The 21291-nt window shown below is 34.7% G+C and overlaps 4 protein-coding genes across 6 annotated transcripts; 3 read left to right on the top strand and 1 right to left on the bottom strand.

Moving 5' to 3' along the window:
* Window positions 1-1512: 1512 nt before the first annotated feature.
* Window positions 1513-3657, top strand: LOC149386730 (Transmembrane amino acid transporter family protein). Of its 2 annotated transcripts, none has more exons than XM_089627161.1 (2): window positions 1513-3331; window positions 3426-3657. In XM_089627161.1, the coding sequence occupies exon 1, from the start codon at window positions 1855-1857 to the stop codon at window positions 3298-3300; it is 1446 nt and encodes a 481-aa protein (XP_089483287.1). In that variant the 5' UTR covers window positions 1513-1854; the 3' UTR covers window positions 3301-3331; window positions 3426-3657. The 2 variants fall into 2 exon arrangements, with proteins under 2 accessions (XP_089483287.1, XP_089483286.1); XM_089627160.1 differs by having other exon boundaries at window positions 1513-3321.
* Window positions 3658-9876: 6219 nt separating this feature from the next.
* On the top strand, window positions 9877-10687 carry LOC149386731 (Sterile alpha motif (SAM) domain-containing protein). The gene has a single exon (XM_089626658.1). It carries the CDS (start codon window positions 10074-10076, stop codon window positions 10683-10685), a length of 612 nt encoding a protein of 203 aa, XP_089482784.1. The 5' UTR covers window positions 9877-10073; the 3' UTR covers window positions 10686-10687.
* A 2960-nt stretch (window positions 10688-13647) lies between these two features.
* LOC149386732 (profilin-2-like) lies at window positions 13648-14134 on the bottom strand. The gene is made up of 2 exons (XM_089625232.1): window positions 13998-14134; window positions 13648-13914 (listed from the first exon to the last, which is right to left on the bottom strand). The coding sequence occupies exons 1-2, from the start codon at window positions 14106-14108 to the stop codon at window positions 13780-13782; spliced, it is 246 nt and encodes an 81-aa protein (XP_089481358.1). The 5' UTR covers window positions 14109-14134; the 3' UTR covers window positions 13648-13779.
* Window positions 14135-15345: 1211 nt separating this feature from the next.
* Window positions 15346-21124, top strand: LOC149386733 (uncharacterized). 2 transcript variants are annotated; one of them, XM_089627136.1, is made up of 14 exons: window positions 15346-15767; window positions 16519-16586; window positions 17020-17084; window positions 17393-17479; window positions 17615-17693; window positions 18163-18227; window positions 18688-18789; window positions 18930-19019; window positions 19115-19189; window positions 19301-19333; window positions 19448-19525; window positions 19764-19823; window positions 20463-20522; window positions 20616-21124. In XM_089627136.1, exons 2-14 carry the CDS (start codon window positions 16544-16546, stop codon window positions 20811-20813), a joined length of 1035 nt encoding a protein of 344 aa, XP_089483262.1. In that variant the 5' UTR covers window positions 15346-15767; window positions 16519-16543; the 3' UTR covers window positions 20814-21124. The 2 variants fall into 2 exon arrangements, with proteins under 2 accessions (XP_089483262.1, XP_089483261.1); XM_089627135.1 differs by having other exon boundaries at window positions 15347-15767; window positions 16422-16586.
* Window positions 21125-21291: the final 167 nt, after the last annotated feature.

The raw sequence follows: 21291 nt of genomic DNA on the forward strand, positions 1-21291 counted from the left end.
AACTCTCTTTATTTTCTTTCAATTTTTTTTTTTCTTTTTCTGTTTTTGCTCAGTGAAAGAGAAAGGCGCTTAATTGCGTGGGTTTTATTTTTTTATTTTTTTATTTTAATACATGTCTCTCTCTGTCTTTACGTTTTTTTTAAAGTACAAAAATAAACAAAAATAAATAATTTGTTGTTGTTATAGGGTTAGTGGAGCGAGATTACGGCACATGTTTAACTAGTCAAATAATGCCGCTTGCGATAAACAATTTGTAATAAATGCATATAAATAAATAATTATTATTTAATAAATGCATATAAATAAATATTTTCTGTATTTATGGGAACAGTGCCGATATAAATAAATTTTTACAATCCATACTTATCTAATTTGTAATTATAATTCACATATATGCATATAAATAATCATATTAATAACTATTATTTCATTTTTAAGAACATGTCTATTTTAGTCTTTTTACTATAATATATTTATTTTAACAAACGCTAAATCAGCTTTTGTTACCAGCAATAACTGTTTTATAAATAGTTTACCAAACACCTGTCAGTTTTTGAAAAAAACAGTTTTTTTCAAAAACTGTTTCTAAAAGCACTTTTTTTTTAAAACAAAGCTAGGCCAAACGGTGCCAATGTATGATGAGATTCATACAATGTATGAGAGAATTCGGTAGAGTTAGGGTTTTGAATGTTTATTTAGTTTTTATTTTATTTTTTAAATTGAAATTACACTGACGATCATGTTATACGTAGACTTCCGATCCGATGGAAAGCAAAAGCTAATCGTTAATCGCAGACGATTCTAGGTACAAATGCCAATCGCCCATTAACACAGATGAAGTGATGTTAATTCAAGAAACGAGACACGATCATGATATACGTAGACCTCTTGAATTGTATTGTCGTTTCGATATTTATGTGTTGTTCGTTTTTGCGGATTTAGAACTCAAAAACCGAACTGAAAGGCATTGCTGGTCTTTGCTTTTTCATAGATGTTTTTCGAAGCCCGCTTTCATTTAATTTTCTGTTTATGTACTCCGATCGGCGAGCTGTTAACCAGATCGACGAAAAAAAAAAACGATAAAGAATCGGAAAATGATTGGCAAATAGAAAGGACAAAGAATGAGCGATAAAACAATTGAAAAAGAAGGGCAAAAGCGAAATAAACGAAATTAAGCAAAACAGTTGCTGATGGTTATTTCCAGTCTATATTTTAATGTTGCCAAAAGCCTAGCCCAATGCAGAAATGGGCCAATCTCGATTCAAACTCAAATTTGTCTAGCTTTTAACTTTTAATTTGTAATATTTTAGTAAAAATAGTTGCTTGAAGTTGAAGTTGGTACCTTTTCAAGAAGACATAATTGTTATCTCACAATGTTGCCTAAGAAAACCTGTAATGGAAGGTGATAGCGAATTAGAGATATCCCCTGAATATAATGAAGGGAATTCAATATACTTTATAAAGACAACGATCCCAATTCCAACGAACTATATAACTCATAATTTTTGTTACCATTCGTAAACATGACGTGGCGAATAATTACAGGTCCAAATCAGCAACCACGTTGCGAAATAAAGATTGAGAAATCAACCAATAGGAAAACCTTATTATCCATCGTCGTCAAATATCTCTCACCTCCATTTTCGTCAATCAAGCTAGAGAGAATGAGACCAACCTAATTCAGATCAATCTATCGACCCTGGGATCTAGGGTCTCCTCTTTCCTCTGCATATAGTTTGCGAATTTCAATTGAAGACAATACTCGGAAATCAAAAAATCCAATTGTCGTCTTGTTCACTGCAAGATTTTTTTTTTTACCATTCAGATCTGAAATTCGACGCATTTTCATTTACGATGGACAGTACTTACTCAGTCATCCCCAAAACCTCGCACCTCGAATTGCAGGTCAAGAGCGATCCTCTAAACCCTAGATCTACGTCGACGAGACTCGATTCCAAGAGCTTCGGGGACGAAGACTTCGATGACAGCCTTGATTTTCACGTGGACAACTATCCCCTGATCGTCGGCGGCGATTCTCAGTCCGGCCAAGGCTCTGGAATCTCCGGCGCGGTGTTTAACCTCACGACGTCGATCATCGGAGCGGGAATCATGGCTCTCCCGGCGACGATGAAGGTTCTAGGGTTAGGTTTGGGGTTTTCGCTGATAGTCCTGATGGGGATATTTTCCGAGGTCAGCGTCGAGTTCCTGGTGAGATTCTCGGCTCTGTGCAAAGCCTCGTCCTACGGCGAGGTGGTTCAGTGCGCCATGGGAAGGCCGGCGAGAGTGTTGTCGGAGATCTGCATAATCGTGAACAACGCCGGAGTTCTGGTGGTTTATCTGATCATCATGGGTGACGTCATGTCCGGCTCGCTCCGCCACGTCGGCGTTTTCGATCAGTGGCTCGGCCACGGGTTTTGGGATCACAGAAAGCTCGTGATCTTGGTCATTCTGGTACTCTTTCTAGCCCCGCTCTGCGCCTTGGAAAAGATCGACTCTTTGACCTTGACCTCGGCGGCCTCGGTGGCTCTGGCCGTGGTGTTCGTCGTGGTCGCCTCTGTCATCGCCGGAATCAAGCTCGCCAACGGCCAGATCGAGGCTCCGAGGATCGGGCCGGATTTCGGGTCCAAAGAGGCGATCTTGGACTTGCTGGTGGTGATTCCCATCATGACCAACGCGTACGTTTGCCATTTCAACGTTCAGCCGATCTACAACGAGCTCGAAGACCCGTCGCCGCAGAAGATGAACCGCGTCGGGAGAATCACCACCGCTCTCTGCGTCGCGGTCTACGCTTCCACCGCCGTTTCGGGTTACCTCCTCTTCGGGAAGGACACAGAGTCCGACGTGTTGACCAACTTTGACCGCGATCTCGGGATCCGATTCAGCTCCGCTCTGAACTACATTGTCCGAGTCGGCTACGTTTTGCATCTCGTCCTCGTTTTCCCGGTCGTGCACTTCTCGCTGAGGCAGACCGTGGACGCTCTCGTGTTCAATGGCTCGGCTCCGCTCTCGGAGAGTCGAAAGAGGTCTCTGCTCTTGACGCTCGTCCTTTTGGGGCTCATCTATTTCGGGTCGACCATGATTCCCAGCATCTGGATGGCTTTCAAGTTCACCGGGGCAACCACGGCGGTGTCGCTGGGGTTCATATTCCCGGCTCTCATTGCGCTGAAACTGAGCCGAAAAGGAGAGAGCTTGAGCCGAAAAGGGAAGTTCCTTTCGTGGCTCATGTTGGTGATGGCTGTGATCGTCAGCGTTGTTGGAGTCGTCGGAAACATTTACAGCCTCAAAGGCCGATCGAAATGAAGGGAAAAACTCGTGGCTGTGGTAAGAAATAGTAAGATCTCTCTCTCTCTCTCTCTCTCTCTCTCTCTCTCTCTGCTTTTATGTAGATGAGACATAGCTGAGATGATCAGAGCTTTTTTGAGCAGGAAAGTTTAGAACCTATGAAACTCGCACGATGGCTGGGAAAGTTTAGGATCCAACATACGAATTTTTTTATTTGGGTACTTTGTTTTTCATGTACTGAATTCTTTGTTTTGTTCTTGTAAACCACAACACACCAGGCACAGAGGAACTCTTGTAGATGAGAGTTCGAAATTCGTTTATACGATCAGAGTGTAATTTATAAAAAGCAGTTGAATAGAAATGAAAAGCTTATGACATTGGAATATTTATATTTTTCTGCGCAAAATATTATCATTTTTGTGCTGTTTGCTTTGAATCTGCTGACCAGTTGTTACGTTAAAAGTATATGCAAATGCATTATTGAATCACAAAGTCTGAGACCATTATTTGCAGAGTTTATGCCATTTCTGAACTTGTGGATTCTTGTCCTCATTCCCTTTCAATATTCATCATAAACGACATGCATTGCAAAAGGCTATGGCTTGCCTGCGTGAAAATATCATCTTTATAAAACACGGAAGAAAATAATAGAAGATAAAAATCGAAATTTCGCTCTAGTTGGTTGATTTACCTGGCTGCTAATCTCTAGTCTTAAATCCAGTGACGATTCAAAGGCAATTAAAGAAGCGGTATACAGCTTCTACCTCGATTAAGAAACTACTTCCATTGCAGAAAGCTTTGGCTCAGCTGTGTAAAAATATCATCTTTAAAATATGCAAGAAAATTAAAAAATATATATATAAATTTGCTCTTGCTGGTTGCTTCTCTACTGATATTCATGTCTTTCCCCTCTTCTTATTTTTGTAGTTCGTCTATCTCTTTGATAATACACACTGCACTTTGAGACACCAAAGAAAAACACTTGCTTATTATTTAAGGACAGCATTAGCAACTCACCGGACCGGGGGTAGAGAGAGAGAGAGAGAGAGGAATTAATACAATTTTGGGACAAATATAAAGTTCTAATGAAGGTTCTAAATGCCGGCGAAAATCGGCTGAAAGTTAATTTTTGGTTAACCACCAGCCAACAACAGCTATAATCATCTTACAAAAATATTGAATGAGCTAACTTAATATTTTAATTTACTTTGTATAAATTTATTTGTATTCCTTTAACATTTTATGAAAATTAACGGAACAGCTACGAGTGATATACGGTCACAGATGACTAATATGGATTTTGTACTATGTATGGATACTTAATATTTTAATTTACTTTGTATAAATTTATTTGTATTCCTTTAACATTTTATGAAAATTAACGGAACAGCTATGAGTGATATACGGTCACATATGACTAATATGGATTTTGTACTATGTATGGATGAAACTAGTTTATTTTAGATATGGAAATAACTACTACTTTTTTTTAATTTAAGTGATTTATATTATTTACTAATGTGGGCATACAATAATTTTTTAATATTTAAAAATATAATCCTATATCCTCTTTTTACTATATTATAATATTTTTTCAATATGGGCGTACAGTACAATATACGTAACTTTTTTCTTTCTATTATTAGAATTTTACTATAATGTATTAATAATAACCATTTTTATTGGATCGTAATTGTACTTATTGATTCACAATTACACGAGTTGTAATCGTGATTCATGTCTTTAATCGTAATTGTATTTCTTGGATCATAGTCGTGAGAGTCGTAATCATGTACGAGAGAATAAAACGGCTCACACAATAAAACCGAGGAAGAGGAAAGGGACCCGTCGATGAGCACCATTCCACACGAAAATCATTCGATATTTCAATTTGTTAAAAAGCTCCAAATCTCATTATTAAAACGTTCTCATAATTCGGTGTTCCATTTTTCGATTTCGAAAGATAGGCAATACTTCTGTGATACGCCAAGCACAATTCTTGATATCAAGATAAGTTCATTCATTTTGATCAAGAAAAAAATTATGAGATGATTACAATAAATTTGCGAATAATTAAGTTCGGTAAAGGTTATGTTATTTTTCAGATGTGGAAAAGTAATATCCCATTGTCCCCACAGAGTAAACTCTTGAACTCAATAACAATAGCATAGCATCAGTAATAATGTTGTGTTTGCCAAAAGTATAAGAAAATGTTTTTTTTTTTTTTTTTAACATTACATTTACTTAATCGATCATAGTACTTATAACTTATAATGGCTATTCTTTATCCTACATTATGTCTGTAATCTTTTATTAGAATCTTTCTTTTTCTTCCTGTTGGGTGTTTTTTAGGTAGCCTTATTCTTAGGCATTATTATTCACCTATCTTTATTATGAAACACCATAGTTGGAAAGAAAAGCTAACCTCTTGATACACTATTATTAATCTGAAAAAAAATTGTGAAAAACATTTGAACTATACATACGTATCATCTGGATTATAAACAAAGTCAGCTTGTTTTTAATTGTGAGGGTTGCTATCAATTTATGTTGATATATGTCGTTTTTTTATTTAATTAAATTAAGAATGTCAAAGGACTGAGATTGACATTCGTTAATAGAAATATTATAAATTGTTTGTCAACAATAAATAGTCTGCAATGACTATTTGTCAACAATATAAACAGTTTGCATTACATGGGGTGTGAGGGAATCATGAATGTTTAGTTAATTACAACGTGACTTGTTGTATAATTAAGAGAACCAAATAAAAACAAAGAGAGTTACATTCTTGAAGTCAATTCTAATATCAAATGCTTGAATCGTTTGGTTTGGTCCCACCTCAAGAGTTTATAATAATGGCCCATGATTTTTTTTTTTTTTTTTTTTTTTTAATTTTTAACTTATCGTTTGACAATCATTAATTTATCAAATAATTAGAAAATTAGCCATATTTACAATTTTACATTGCTATTTAGATAAATTTTAGTAAATATTTGGTGATTAATCACGTCCACATATTTACACCCATAAATTGATTAAAATTAATGTTCCATTTTATTTTCCGCCCAATGTATAAATAAAATGAGGTATTTTTGTTAATTTACGGATGTAAATACGTGGACGTAGCTATTTATTAAATATTTGTAAAAAATTAACTAAATAGTAATTTAAAGTGTAAATATAGTCATATATCTAATAGATTCTTCATTATAATAATATTTTTTCCTTTTAAAAAATATGTGATTTGACAAACATGCCACACGTATACATTAGCTATTAGCACTATAATTACGAGTTTTTGTTGAAGATACGTGATTTAACAAGTGATGAATAAAAAAACACACACGCATATTAGCTATATACATATGTATAATTGTATATATAATTATGCGAAAACATATTAAATTATTAATATGTACAGTGCATACGTGGGTGGATGATTATGTTCACGAGTGTCGATGTCAATGGCTAAAATAAGAGATGGCACAATATTTTGTTGTTGTTGTTTGGGATACATTCATATTGATATTAAAATTGACATTATTGGGTCATCAAACTCTTCTCTGAACGTGGGTTGTCGAGAAACAAAACCATATTTTCTCTTTCTCCATCAACACTCGATCTTGAAATTGTTTGGTAGAGATTGGATATACCCTTCACTATTTTTGTTGGCTTCAAAACCTCCAAGTCTTCTAACCACAAATCAATAATGTGTAGTCAGTTATCCAAAGAGATATATATATATATATATATATATATATATATTAGCCACGGTTTTAATCTAAATATTGGTCCGTGAAAATGCATGTGATTATTATGTGCCTGCCTAATACACTGCCTAGAGACAAAGACAAAATAACTTGATTTGATTAATTAGTTTATTTCACCAGGTTTTTGAGGTCACGTAACAACTTTAGTTGTTGTTTTTTTTCCTTTTAATTTTCAATTCATAATAGTAATACCTTAGCTGTTGTATTGTCATGTAATTATTAATGCATATTTTTATATATTCTTGTATCATGTTAGAATTGACTTCAAATTCAACGATGCTATTTTACTAAGCACGACAAACTTAAATGCATTATAATAATTATCGCCGGCTATAAATTGAAATTAGCTGCATCTTTATTTAAATTATAGTTATATTGGGCAGTGTTATAGATATAGAGTCAGCAAAAGTTGTTTAATCAAAAGATAGACTTCACTTAATGTATAAAAACAGCCGACCAAAGCTCGGCACCGAAATGCGTGACTAGTGTTTATAAACTTTCATAAAGCTTTATTTTTAAAGTACCCACTTAAAAGTTTATTAGGAGATTGAGAATTAAGTCAAAGATTACTTAAAGAACACGACTTGAAATTAATACATGAAGGAGTAGTCAACTGGGTTAGCCATATTTTTTTTTCAAGAAAATTAAGAAAATAAATGAGAATTAATTTAGTTGGCTCATTAATTGTGACCCAAAAAATGTGTGTAGTTTCCTACTTGCTATTTCCCGTGGATTATGTGTGTGTGTGTGTGTGTGTGTGTGTGTGTGTGTGTGTGTGTGTGTGTATATGTATCTATAAAATGATAATAATAAAATACCAGCATAATAAGTCATAATACCGTGTTTGAATAGTGAAGATCCATTTCATATGTTTTATCTAGTTTATTCCCTACTTGGAAAAGAAAAAGAGAAACAATTTTGTTTGGTTAAGAGTTAAGACTTTGAGTACGTAGTGGATATGAAAGTTGCCTGGTTCGTAAATGAGACCCTTTCAAATATAGGAAAAGAACTAAGAGGAATAAATTATATGGAAGGACATACAATTACTAAGACATACTTTAGAAGTCTCTTAATATAATGATAAATCTTATTTTCATCATTCCTCGTTTCGATTGTGAAATGCATATACAAAAAATATCGAGCACGAAATTAATTCTTTAACGAAAAAAATAGTTTTAGTTCACGAATAGATGACCTAAAAAAGTTCATTGCCTTAAATTTATCAGACATCTACAAATAAATTTTGCAAGATAGTTTTCTGTATCATAAGAGGTGAAAATAATTACCACAAACAAACGATAAAAGTTAAAAGATATAATACTAAATGCAAGCACAATAAAAGTAAAATTTTGATTTCACGAAGAAGTATAAGGTGGTCATAGTCGTTATTCATGGTATGTGATTCATATTTGTTTTTTGAATGATGTGATTCATAAATGTTAGGTAGGCGTGAGTAAGAAAAGTTGTGTTGTATAATCTTTTATATTGATTCTCAAAGTGCTCAAATCTCCTCCAAATTTGAAATTGCAGTTTCACATTCTCTTTTTATTCTATTTTATTAATTTTTTTTCCTCGGTTCACACACGCACAATTAAAATAAAAGATGGCAAGCAAAAGTGCAAAACTCATTGTGGGATTGTCATAGTCCCACTCCACAAGCCATTCTTCTTTTTTTTTTCTTTTTCTTTTTCATATATTACCGTGATTGAAGGGTCAGCAATGTCATTCCACGTGGCATCCTTTGGGTACACTACACTGCTTCCATACTTTAAAAAATAAATCAAATAATTAAGCTTAAGGAGTTCACTTATTTCTCACTTTAATCTCCTCTAAACTTTATTCGTCGTAGTTTGTGTTTAAGATTTCAATATAATTGATTATGTATTATAATCCGCACATAATTAATCTGAATATAGAATAAGAATAATTCAGTATTTTTTTTTATCTTATTGTAAAAGTGTCTACACATTTTGTGTTGTCTCTAAGTTTCATTATTTTAGGGGGGACATGAAATCATGCATTGGCATAGCTCACCTCAATTCAATACCCCATTAAATCATATTTCTCTTTAGTCACTTTCAAGATTCAACCAACCCTAAATTCACCACAATCAATGAACATAATAAAGTCTCGACGCAATTCAGAAATCACAAAAATCAACATGCCGTCTTCCTTATTAAATCCGCAGTGATATCTTTTTCAAGTTGTGTCCAATTATTCCAATTAACTAATAGTATTATCATCTCAAAGTCAAAATATCATTTATTAACGTGTCGTTTTTTTTCCCCCCTTACCATTAACGAAGCTATCTTAATTTTCTCCTCCCATGCGATTTTGATGTCGAGCGAGATAGTTCAAGTTGTAAGTCCTTCTTTCCTTATTAAATTAATTGATATCGTGTATTCGAGTCGCAACCAAGATAAAATTTCTTTTGAATATGAAATTATTGTCCCTCACTTATAATAAAGTAGATAGAAAAATAATTGTTGTCTTCGCACACACAATGTTTATGGTCATACAACCCTAATAGTTGTAGTACGGATGACAAATTTTCCAATTTATGAGTTGACCTCCGTGTGAAAGTGGACGACGTTTCAATCCATACAAACGTAAAAATCCTTCCACGTTAAAGCTTGAAATATTTGATCTAATTTATGTTTAAATGCTCGATCAATATAAATGATGACACATAGTAAAAATCAAGATAAAAAAAAAAATTGTCATAGGCTCATAGGGGTTCTATAATTAAATTAAAAAAAAAAAAGAAGTGCATGTTGATAATTTAATATAAGAATATATAACTAAAACCAACTAAAAAAACACACATTAATAATCAAAGAATTGTATTTTGTCAAGTCAAGTTATACTCTCTATCTCTCCCATCAACACTACTATAAATATACATATAATATGATCTCTCCAACTATATAAATACCCCATTAGTACCAACCCTCTCTCTCAAACACAAACACAAAAGAAGAAAGAAAAAGGCAAAAGAGCAAAGAACAAACAAACACCATGGACTGGTTTTCATGGCTGTCGAAGACTGGGCTAGAGGCATCGGTGGTGTACGAGTACAGTCTGTGCTTCTCCGACAACGAGCTCGAAGAAGATGACGTGGCTCACTTCAACCACGAGTTCCTCCAGAGCATGGGAATCTCCATAGCCAAGCACAGGCTCGAGATCATCAAGCTCTCCAGAAAACAGACCCACCGTCACAGCCATCTCAGGCCGGTGAAGAAGCTTCTGGTGGCGATCAAGAGGACCAAGCGGTGCCTCCAGAAGTGCCTCAGGGCCTTGGTGGGCTCTTCTGAGCCGTCCGATTGGGAGACCGGATCGGCGCTCGTGGTGGTCCAGAGGCAGAGGCTTATCCCGAGGAGGGATAGGGATAAGAGCTTAGCCAAACAAGGGAGATTGATGATGCTCACCAATGGGGTCTCCTCTGGGCGTAGCAGAGTCAACAGTTTCTCTAGTCCATTGGTTTACAATCACAAGACCGTCCAAGATCATCATCATCATCAAGATGATGATCAACGTCAAGATGAAGATCAAGATCGAGATGGGTATTGGTCAAATGAGGTTCAAGATATCAGATGGGACACTTTGTTCCAAGATTTGAAACCCACTTAAGAGTTAAGGTTTTTTAAAAAAAAAAAGAAAAATATCATATTAAACAGTGTTTTGTTAGAGTAGTGGTTTGTTGTGGATGGTGGGTCATGAAGAGTGCAATACTTTCGGGCCAAAGAGTCTGTTTTCAGTTATTAGATTGTGTCACATTTTTTTTTAATTTTCTTTTTCTTTTTCTTTTATATGTATTCTTTTTTCTTTTTGCTCTTTGAGTGAACCAGAAATCACCAGGAGTTGTGGGAAAAATAAACTATGATTGTGTCGGTCACACAAGAAAAGAGAGGAAAGTGAAATGCTGGGTAGAAATCAGTCTAATCTTGTTAGTGGTATTGGACGACTGTTATTGTTTATTTTTGTATTTACATTATATATTTTTTAGTTACACAACTTTATTTCACTTTACTTTATTCAAGTTCGAAGTTCCCTTTGATTTTAGTAGTATTGTACTGTGTATCATCATCCCAATAAAAAGAGAAAGTTACAAAGGAAAAGAGCAAGTTTGCTCATATCACTCTCTTTATTATTGCTGGTCACAAGACTTGATCTTTAAGAGAATTTATCTCATATCATATATAGAGAAGAACTAAGAAGGAATTTTCCTAATGTTGGGTAGAGGGACATTGAGATGATGGATAAACAAGTACATTAAGCAATGTGAGGTCATGTGCTTAATTGATATACATATAAATAATTTTCTAAATATTTTGACTTTCAGATGATTTATCTTTATTTACAAAAAAAAAAAAAAACTAAGTCAAATAAAATTAAAACAAACGAATAATTATTTATAGAATAAAAAAAGTAAAATAAGTTATTTGAAGGATTAAGTTTGAAAAGCCATAAACAGCAAGGGAATGAGAAAGAAGGCAAGCGAGCTGACAAGGCCCAAGTAGTCTTAAAAAAGGGAGATTGGCGAGACAGGCCTTGGCCCAATAGAGAATGCTTGCCACGTAAGATTCCTGCCCGCCAAAACCTACTGTAAAATAAAAAACGACATTGTTTGTTTCGGAAAATAGAAAACGACAGTAATAAAAACGACATCATTCGTTTTAACAAATTAAAAAACGACAGTCTTTATAAACGACATCGTTCGCCTAAAAAAACGACAATTTTTTGAAAACGACATCCTTCGTTTCAGAAAATAGAAAACGACATTATTTGTTAAGTATAGAAAAGGACGTAATTTAAAAAACGACATCGTTCGTTTCAGAATATTGAAAACGACATATGTTTTCTAAAAAAGGACACAGAATGCTTTGACTTTGACCTGGGATGATAAAGCAACATGTCGGAGATTGGAGTTTACGTTGTCCACGTGTCACAAACAAACAAACATTTATTTTTCTTTCCATCATCAATTCCGTTTCACTTTTATTCTTCCACAAACGGCTCTCTTTCTCGCAAGAGAGCTGGAAAAACCCACTGTAAGTAAATCGTACCTTTTTTCATTTACCAGAATTCTAATAAGATCTAGTAATCGATATCTACTATTCATGAGAGACAAAAGAGAGTACAGTATAAATTATACATAGACATATCTGAAGTGTGTCACATTAATCACATGAAGAACCTTGAGCTTGGAGCTCAGGACTTCAAAGTTGGAACTGGACACAGGATTTGTGAGAATGCTTTTGGGACAAAGAATATTATCAGCTATAAGTATTTGTTTGACATACTCACCGACTGTCGATATTTCTGTAAACTTTAACCATCGGCCAATCACCGAGGCCCAACATTTTGATAAATGATAAAAAAAAAAAAGTGAACATGAAGATAGATAAGTGGATGAACATGTTAAAAATACACTCACCATAGAAAAAATATGTTTCTGTAATCTTTAATCATCGGCCAATCACCGAAGCCCAACATTTTGATTAATATATATATATATATATATATATATATATACACGAATGAAAGAGTTTAATTTGAGGTTGACCGTTTGGTGTCACATTTTATTCTGTTGTTTTTTACACATATTCTTTCAACTTAAGTTCGCTAAAAATTAATGGTTCAAGAAGTGTTCACGTATGAGGCGGTGTTTTTTTTTTTTTTTTTTTTTTTTTTTTTTTTTTTTTTTCTATTGTATAAGGTTTTATCTTTGATGATAGTTTTTTTTTTTTTTTTTTTTTTTTTTTAGAGAATAATTAAGTGTGGTGTTGTGGGAAGTATACACGAGTAGACTTCAATTACGTGCAACTTAAGTAAGTGTTTCTTGAATATCTACGTCTTAATTTATATTCCTTGAATTTGACTTTTAATATAAAGTAGTACACTCTAGCTTCATATCAATTGAAGCAGATTGTGTGGTTGATTTTGATAGGCCAACTACAAGTACTTCTACATATTAGTATTACTAACATATATAGGACCACCTGTTTTGTAACTAACCTTTTATCATAAAAAAAACACTTTCACACTACATATACACACACACACACACACACACACACATATATATATATATATATATATATATATATATATATATATATATATATTACTTTTTAGAATAAATCCCATTTTTACCCCTGAACTCGTAGCTCGGTTACATTTCGCCCCTTGGACTCGAAAATGTTGCAAAACTCAACTCACAACTCAAACACGTGTTACAAGGCCCCACTTCCGTCAGTATTTGGACGTTAAGTTTCACGTTTTGATGACGTGGCAAGATTTAAAGGGTATAATAGTATTTTCTATTATTATAAGATTTAAATATTGTTATTAGATATATTAATTATTAAATAAATAAATATTTTTATTATTCTCTCTCTCTCTGTCTTTCATTTCTTCTTCTTTTCTTCTCTGCAGACCCAATTGAAAGAAGCGCATCCGACTCCAACCTCGATGAAGAAGCGAGCCTTCCGAAAATGGGATTTATTTATTGAATTTGAAGTATTATTACCTGATACAATTTTATATGATTTATTTTGCAAAACACCTCATATCAATAGCAACAATCAACGAAAGAAACATTTGATTTACTAATTCCAAATAACAAACAATGATAATAAACTCTCTTTCTGTCTTCAGTCCACGAATAAAAACAAATACCCAGATGAAATTCAAACAAACACCCAAATTAGAAAAAAATGGTTTACATATTCTGATCAATGAGGTAATCTCCCAATTTCTCGACGACCACGTTGCACTGTCCCGGCGTGACAGGCTCGTCGTATATCCCGATCAGCAGCGACATCCCGGTCTTCTTCACCGTGATCCCACCGGAACCCTAAGACACGATTCGATTTATAATTTAGGTCAGACGAAAAAACAAATCGGAGACAATGAAGTCGTAATCGATTAGAGATGGACCTTTTTCCCGCGGATCACGGTGCCGCCCTCGCCTTGGATGACCATGTATTTGGTGCCGCCGAGGAAAAGCCCCGTCGGAGCCAGACTCCCCGGCTCCTCGAAATCCGCCATTATCGCCGCGATTTCCTCTGCTTTGAATTGAGACGCACACAAATATGTGATTAATTGATGGATCCATAGATTTAAGATATTGTGATGATTGAAATCAGAACCTTAGGGAAGGATTGGCTCTGGGCCCAAACAGCGCCGTCGTGGCCAATGATGGCGGCGGCGGTGAGGTGCTTGTCGGTTTCTTCGATGTCGCACATCAGGTGGTCGTCCACGTAAACCTGCCACGACATGATTTCGGAAGGCTCGCTTCTTCATCGAGGTTGGAGTCGGATGTGCTTCTGTCAATTGGGTCTGTGGAGAAGAAAAGAAGAAGAAATGAAAGAGAGAGAGAGAATAATATAAATATTTATTTATTTAATAATTAATATATCTAATAACAATATTTAAATCTTAGAATAATAGAAAATACTATTATACCCTTTTAAATCTCGCCACGTCATCAAAACGTGCAACTTAACGTCCAAATACTGATGGAAGTGGGGCTTTGTAACACGTGTTTGAGTTGTGAGTTGAGTTTTGCAATATTTTCGAGTTCAGGGGGCGAAATGTAAATGAGGTACGAGTTCAAGGGATAAAAACGAGATCTATTCTACTTTTTATTATTATTTAAAAGGTATTATATAATGTTAATCAAGATATAAAGAACACTTCGGAGTGAGGATTAATCGGATCGCCTCGCTCATGTTCTCTTTCCGTTCAAAGCCCTAGAAACACCTTCCTTACAAACATCTTAGACGTCACTATACGCCGAACGAGAAAACCAGTCGGTGGAGGAACCATATTCGCCAAGCCATCTCGGCGACAGGCTCGATGAATGGAGTTTCTCAAGCTCTAAAAAACAGAGCACTCCATTTTCGCGTGAACAACCTGCAAACACTTTGCCTTAACAAACCTTGCGAACTCCGATTCATGATCTCTACCGATCGCTTCCTTCGAATTCGCCGTTCTGAGTCGCCAGAACTCCTGCAAGCACAGCGCTGGATCTTTCTCTCCGTTGAAATCGCCATTGAAGCTCGGGGAGTTGAAGCCTTCGAGCATTGTCTTGCCGAAAAAATCTCGTCGATCTCGCTCGCAGTTTTCTTGGGCAAAATTTTTTCTACTTCTTTCTTCCTTCTCCGCAGCATTTGGGTTTTGACTTAGTTCCCAAGCCCCGATTTTGAAAAAGAACGGTAATGTGATGTTGAAGAAGAAGACGTTGTGGAGGCGAATAGTAAATGGTTTTTTTTTAGTTTATTAATTTTTTTTAATATATTTTTATAAGAGTATTTTCTAATATCACAAATTAAGTGGATCCAATTATTGGATGACCGTGAAAAAAAGTTAACAAAAGGGGCATAATATCGTCAATGTAAGATTACAAGGACACGGATGCTATTTTATATCGTTAGTTTTTGTTTCACAGCGATATGGCAGTTTATTATTCTCATTCTATTTCTAAGCATAGAAAAAAGAAAACCCCTAAATCTGAGTATAACCCTTCTTCTCCAATTCTCCACGTTTTCCACGGACTCCAATTCTCTTTGCTCACTCTTTGTCGAGTAATATTGTCAAGCCATTGACAACCATTACCGAATCCAAGTGGTGCCCCATCGTCCGCGAGACCTATCTCCACCGCCGAATCGTTGAATCGATTCTCTTTAGCGATCGTTGGAAAACGCGGTGAGTATTGTTTTTCCTTTTCGCCTGATTTACAAAATTAGCTTATTCTTCAAGTGAACTGTAAACTTCTGATTAGACGTTTCTTAGCGATTTGATTTGTTCAATCTGTGGCCTGTTGACAACGTTTTGTAAACAATTTTTTTACGAACTAATAGCCTAAGCCTATTGAAGAGAACGATCCAAACACTCAAGCCCAATTGCCAGACCAGACCAATTGCTATCTGTGTCTCTTTCTTTCTCACACACACACCCCTTTCTTGACTCGACCCTAGCAACTCTAATTACGTTGAGCCTGACCATAATCACCCCTATCTGCGCCTAACCAAACAGGTCTGAGCCCAAGCTCCCAACTTTATTGGTATTGTTTCTGTTGATGTGGTTTACATTTTTTTAAGAAGAAAAAATAATTTATTGATGAGAAAGAAAATGTTATAAAGATGCAAAAGAAATAGAAAAGACTAAGACATCAGCAAAGCACCCCATTACAAAAGGAATGTATACATATGTTGTTTGAGATTCTTATTGATTTTATAAATGGTGGTAATTGAGCAATTTCTCTAAAAGTTACGCCGTAATGGGTAAAATGTTTTTAGTCGACCTTTCTTATTTGGCTTTCGATTTCCAACTATTTGCGTTTGGTTTAAACTTCAATAGGTTCCGGTGCTGATTTTCTCAGCAGCAATATCGGCGATAAATAATATTTATATACACACACACAACAAGCTATATCTATCTATCTATATATTGACAGCTTAAGACTATCGGCGGCCACGGCCATGGCTATCACTCTCGGGAAGCTGACCATTCTCGTCGGTGCAGGTTCGGAAACCTATTTGACATCCGTATTTTATTCGAGTTGATAAATTGATTGATATTCGTCTAATTCATAGGGTTTTTTAACCTTGATTACAAAAAAAAAAAATTAGGGTTTTCGATAAACCCTAGATCGTCGTCGTAAAAGCTCTGGTTCTAATTTGGTAGCGGAGTTGCCGATAGTCTCGATCGCCATCGATGATAGTGATTATGTTAATTGACTGGGCACAATTTACAACAGAGTATAATAAAGTGACTGGAAAATTTGGGCGAAATCAATGTGCAAGTATTTTGTTGAATGAATTTATAGGCTTGTTTCTTTGTATGTGTTGTTTATGTCTCTCAGTCTCTATGTATTGTGTGTATACCTAATTCAAAGGCGATTATTCTCAATAAAGCGTTTTTTTTCTTCATAATTTAATTATACTCTGGAATATAGGTGTTCTCGGGTCAGTTCTCGCGAAAGAAGGACGAGCATCCGATCTCCTCTCTGGTGCTTTCAGGGTATAATTTCATGGCTTATATAATAAACATACGAAAATATCAATATTTTTGGTACCTTGTTCTGTATTTTTTATATGATTTTATGGAAAGACTAGGGGATATTTGATTATATATTATGAATAGAAGAGACTAAGAGATTTCAATGGTGAAAACTAGTCAATGAGATCTAATTCTCTCCTCAGATTACATTGCTTGACTAGGTAGTCCGTAATAACATCTGAAAATATACAATCTTTTGGGTTTGGTGCAAGAATTTTTCCTTCTGATCCGATTTTTTTTTTTTTTTTTTAATTATGGTTTTATTGCAGATTGCATTCAGGCAACTTAAACAAGACGATAGTGGCAAGTCTGGTTCCTCGACGCAGAAGCCCAAAAATGACTTATTGCTGGCTCAGGTTTTCAATTGCCCTAATTTATGTTTTTATTTGAATGGGTATCAGAGATATCAACTCTTATGAGTACTCACATGGCTTGAGAAGCCATTCTGGGAATGTAGATGAATAGAATGTATGAACTTTGATATTTTGCAGGTCAACAGTCTAAGGCAGGAGCTTCAGATATTGGCATCTTCAAACCGATCAGTCACCATTGTCACTGCAACTCAAGCTGGTACTGATTATATATATATATATATATATATATATATATATATATATGTTATGATTACTTACTTTCAAAGACTAATCCCTCTTTGTAGAGGAATTGTGGGAGACGATTAATCGCTCGATCGCCTTTTGTTTATCGGTATTAGTCTTGGATTTTAGCTCATATTCTCTGACTGATCTTATCCGAGAGGTGGTCCTTTGCTTTCTAGCATGTATCTTGCTTTGACTTCTCTAAAGCTTTCTTATCCTCTCTTTTTTAAAAATAATAATCTAATTTCCAATCCCAACAAGGACATATTTGTGTTAAGATATTTAGTAATTTCAGCTTTTTAGAAGCTGGAAAAAGGTCTGCCAATATTTGTATGGATTATAAAGATGCTTTCTAAGCTTGATATTTTCTGTGAACTTTTAGAATTGGTATTCAAACAGAGTATATCAAGGTCTCAAGTTACTAATTTTTTTTAATAATTCAGGTACGGGCAAATATGGAATAATTGTTATTACATTTGTGTTAGGATACGGCTACATTCGTTGGAAGGTATGTTATCTTTAACGTTTCTGTTGATAGGGTTTTTTTGTTCTTTTTTTCTTTTCAAGTCTGTTTGGAATTTCAACTCCAAGATTTTCATTATTATCGAACATTGATATTCAAACTAGCCTGCGGAGTATAATAGTCCCCACAAGTTTTAAATTATCTCTGTAATATCTTGAACACACCAATGGTAATTTTATTCTAAAGCTCAAAATAGTTCAAATTGGTTGCACCACTTCTCTTTTGTCTAGTCGACTTGGTTTAATTAGTTTCATGGTCACTTAAAACGGCAATTAGCAGGAAAGTGCCTGTTATATGAGGATATATGATGCAGCACAATTTTTTTTCTAATCAAATTAAATTTTCTAATAAATCTAATTTAATTAGGAGAACATCGTAAAGAGAGATAAAAAAAAATTAGTTTCTTACTTTTTTTTGTGTCCCCTTTTTTTATTTTATTTTACAGGGATGGAAACTACCTGATATGATGTTTGCGACAAGGCGTAGCTTATCTGATGCATGCAATTCTATCTCGAAACAACTTGAGCTTGTTTACTCTTCAATTGCGGTCCGTCTTAATTCTCTTCTTTTAACAGATTCGCTCCCAATTTATTCATTATTATTTAGTTTTTTTTTCATAATAGAACTGCATAATAATCGTTTTGTAAGCTAGGTCTGACTCGGCGGTGTTTTTCTCTGTTTTCCCAGGTTACCAAGAGGAAGTTGTCTTCACAAATTGACGGGATCGATCAAACCTTGACGGAAGCTCTTGAAATCACCTCAAGTACACGGCAAGAGGTAAATCTTGGTGTAAAAGCTCATATTTGTCCCCCTCTTTTTTTTTTCTTTTTTTTTTCCTGCATGATTATTAAGACATTTTATTTTGCTGTTAGGTTTCCGAGCTACGTGGAAGAGCAGATGATATCCGTTTAGATGTTAGAGAAGTTCACGAGACGCTCCAGACTATAGTGAGTCATTATTTTCAATCTCTACTACAGTTTTTCTTTTTTGTATAGTTTATTTATAGATATGAAGTTCAAGACTGACTCCTTTTTTCCCTGACGTGGCGATACACACAGGAATCTAGAATTATGAGCATAGAAGGCAGACAGGTATATATAGTGTATGTTCTATATCTTTGTGATTTTTTTATAAATCTCTGAAGAATTATTTCTCTTTTCCAAACCCTGTTGCTTAATTTTTTGTATTATAATTTATGTGTGTAGGAAATTACAACTAAAGGAATAATGCGACTGTGTGATGTAGCCCGGAATTTAGAAAGTGAACAGATTAATCAAATCCCGGTAAGCTTTTATTTTTGAAACTGGCTTGTGTGACATTTTTACTCTCTTATTTGTTTTCTAAAAAAAAAAAAAAACTTTTCTGATGGCATTTTGGGTGGTTTAATATGTTGAAACACACACAAACATTGAACGTTTCATTTACCAATTGTTAGGAGTGAACCACAGTTTCGCATTCAAGTACTTCCAGTTCATAAAAAAACTAATTATTTGTCAATTTTTTTTTCCCTGAAACGCACAGGCATTGCCATCAAGCTCCTCAAGGCCAGCTATTGAACTACTGCCAAGTTCACCTTCTGTGGTAAGTCCATGAGTAACAGAATCCCTGTTTATTCTTAAACTTCCAACTTAATGAATAAGTTCGAGCTTCATTCTTGGCACTTGAAACTGGTTTACATGCATTTCCTCTTGCACTTTTTGTGGGTCATATGTAGATAGGAATTCGGTTAACCATTACCTTAATTTTCAGTTAAGGTTAACCTTTACCCAAATTTTTTTGATTGACTGGTTTTATTTATTTATAAAAGCAAAATAACTTAAAAAGTCTAATTTATACTAGAAAACAATTATACAAAATAGCCAAGGTTTTATGTAATCTTGCAAAATAACTTAACTTTTTTTTGTTTTTTGTTTTTTTTGTTTTAATGTATACAGTGTATTTACCACTGAATATAAATTGACAAACAGAAGTAAAAATTTTATTGCCACTTGATTTCTTTTTAACATTTTTGTAAAATTTGGCCATTTAACCAATTTCTGACAAACCCTGCTTAATCTATTACTTGAATTGGATTTGGCTAAAAGACCTTTTAAATTATCCTTATATCTTTTCCGATTTTTTTTTTTCACCGACAAAAGTAAGCGAGTCCTATGACAATTGCTTTTGCACTTGTGCTTTTTCTTACTATTCGAACTACAAACTATATATGTTCAATTGCAGCCTGGGGTTGCTCTACTTTCGGAACCAGAGTCTCCCTCTTATTCCAATGGATCACGCACGGTTCGAACAAACAAATACGAGACAATATTTTTCATATAATATGTTATTTGCAGGACTGAACTTAACAACCACTAGACATGATTTGTATTTCAGGACGGTAATGGGATTTCGAAAGCGCTTGGCGCTTCAGACAACAACGGAGTTCCTAATGGGAACGGTGCTTCGGAAGAACCGGGAAATGTAACACCAAGCTCTGGTATATTTGGAATGAGATTCCCTGGCTATAGAGGGCCTATTTTTTCGAGAACACTTAGCGCAAGCGCGGCAAATATACTCGACCAAACACGATAGACCACCAGTCAAAGACTCTGATCACGGTCGTCTGTTTATACGTAGCAATAAATAAATATCGCTCTACATGGCTCTTTTTTTTTTTTTTTTCGTGGGAGGGTATGGAGATTGATTCTCGGACACTCCGAAATTTAGGAAATTTTATTTCCGAGCCAAATTGATGGGCACAATTGGGGGTGCTGAATTTTTGTAGATTGGGTAGGATTTATCTCTCAAAAATCAATTTTATTTTGTCATTAGCTTTTATTACTATCTTCCTTTTGTCACCCTGTATGAACCAAGGATTATATGAGGTTCTGATATATCGGTTACTAACTGCTTTATTTTGATTGGTATCATATAAAAATTTCAATACCAAATTAACAACACAAAATTAACTTGATAGGTTGGGTTAGATACACAAATAAAGCTTTTATACTAGAAAGTAGAAACTAACTCTACCACCAACTTTTGAACTTTAGTCTAAGAAATACCGTCT

The sequence above is a fragment of the Urtica dioica genome, chromosome 9, assembly GCF_054948205.1.
Source record: "Urtica dioica subsp. dioica isolate 48M chromosome 9, U.dioica_male_clone48M_v1_H2, whole genome shotgun sequence".
Taxonomy (NCBI): domain Eukaryota; kingdom Viridiplantae; phylum Streptophyta; class Magnoliopsida; order Rosales; family Urticaceae; genus Urtica; species Urtica dioica.

Bases quoted from the DNA above. Each gene is read 5' to 3' on its own strand.
- LOC149386732 (XM_089625232.1), bottom strand. From the start codon at position 14,108: ATGGCGGATTTCGAGGAGCCGGGGAGTCTGGCTCCGACGGGGCTTTTC. The intron at 13,915-13,997 runs GTCCATCTCTAA...ATCGTGTCTTAG, and splicing joins CCGTGATCCGCGGGAAAAAG to GGTTCCGGTGGGATCACGGT.
- LOC149386731 (XM_089626658.1), top strand. From the start codon at position 10,074: ATGGACTGGTTTTCATGGCTGTCGAAGACTGGGCTAGAGGCATCGGTG.
- LOC149386730 (XM_089627161.1), top strand. From the start codon at position 1,855: ATGGACAGTACTTACTCAGTCATCCCCAAAACCTCGCACCTCGAATTG.
- LOC149386733 (XM_089627136.1), top strand. From the start codon at position 16,544: ATGGCTATCACTCTCGGGAAGCTGACCATTCTCGTCGGTGCAG. The intron at 17,085-17,392 runs GTATAATTTCAT...GTTTTATTGCAG, and splicing joins TCCTCTCTGGTGCTTTCAGG to ATTGCATTCAGGCAACTTAA. The intron at 19,824-20,462 runs GTAAGTCCATGA...GTTCAATTGCAG, and splicing joins TGCCAAGTTCACCTTCTGTG to CCTGGGGTTGCTCTACTTTC.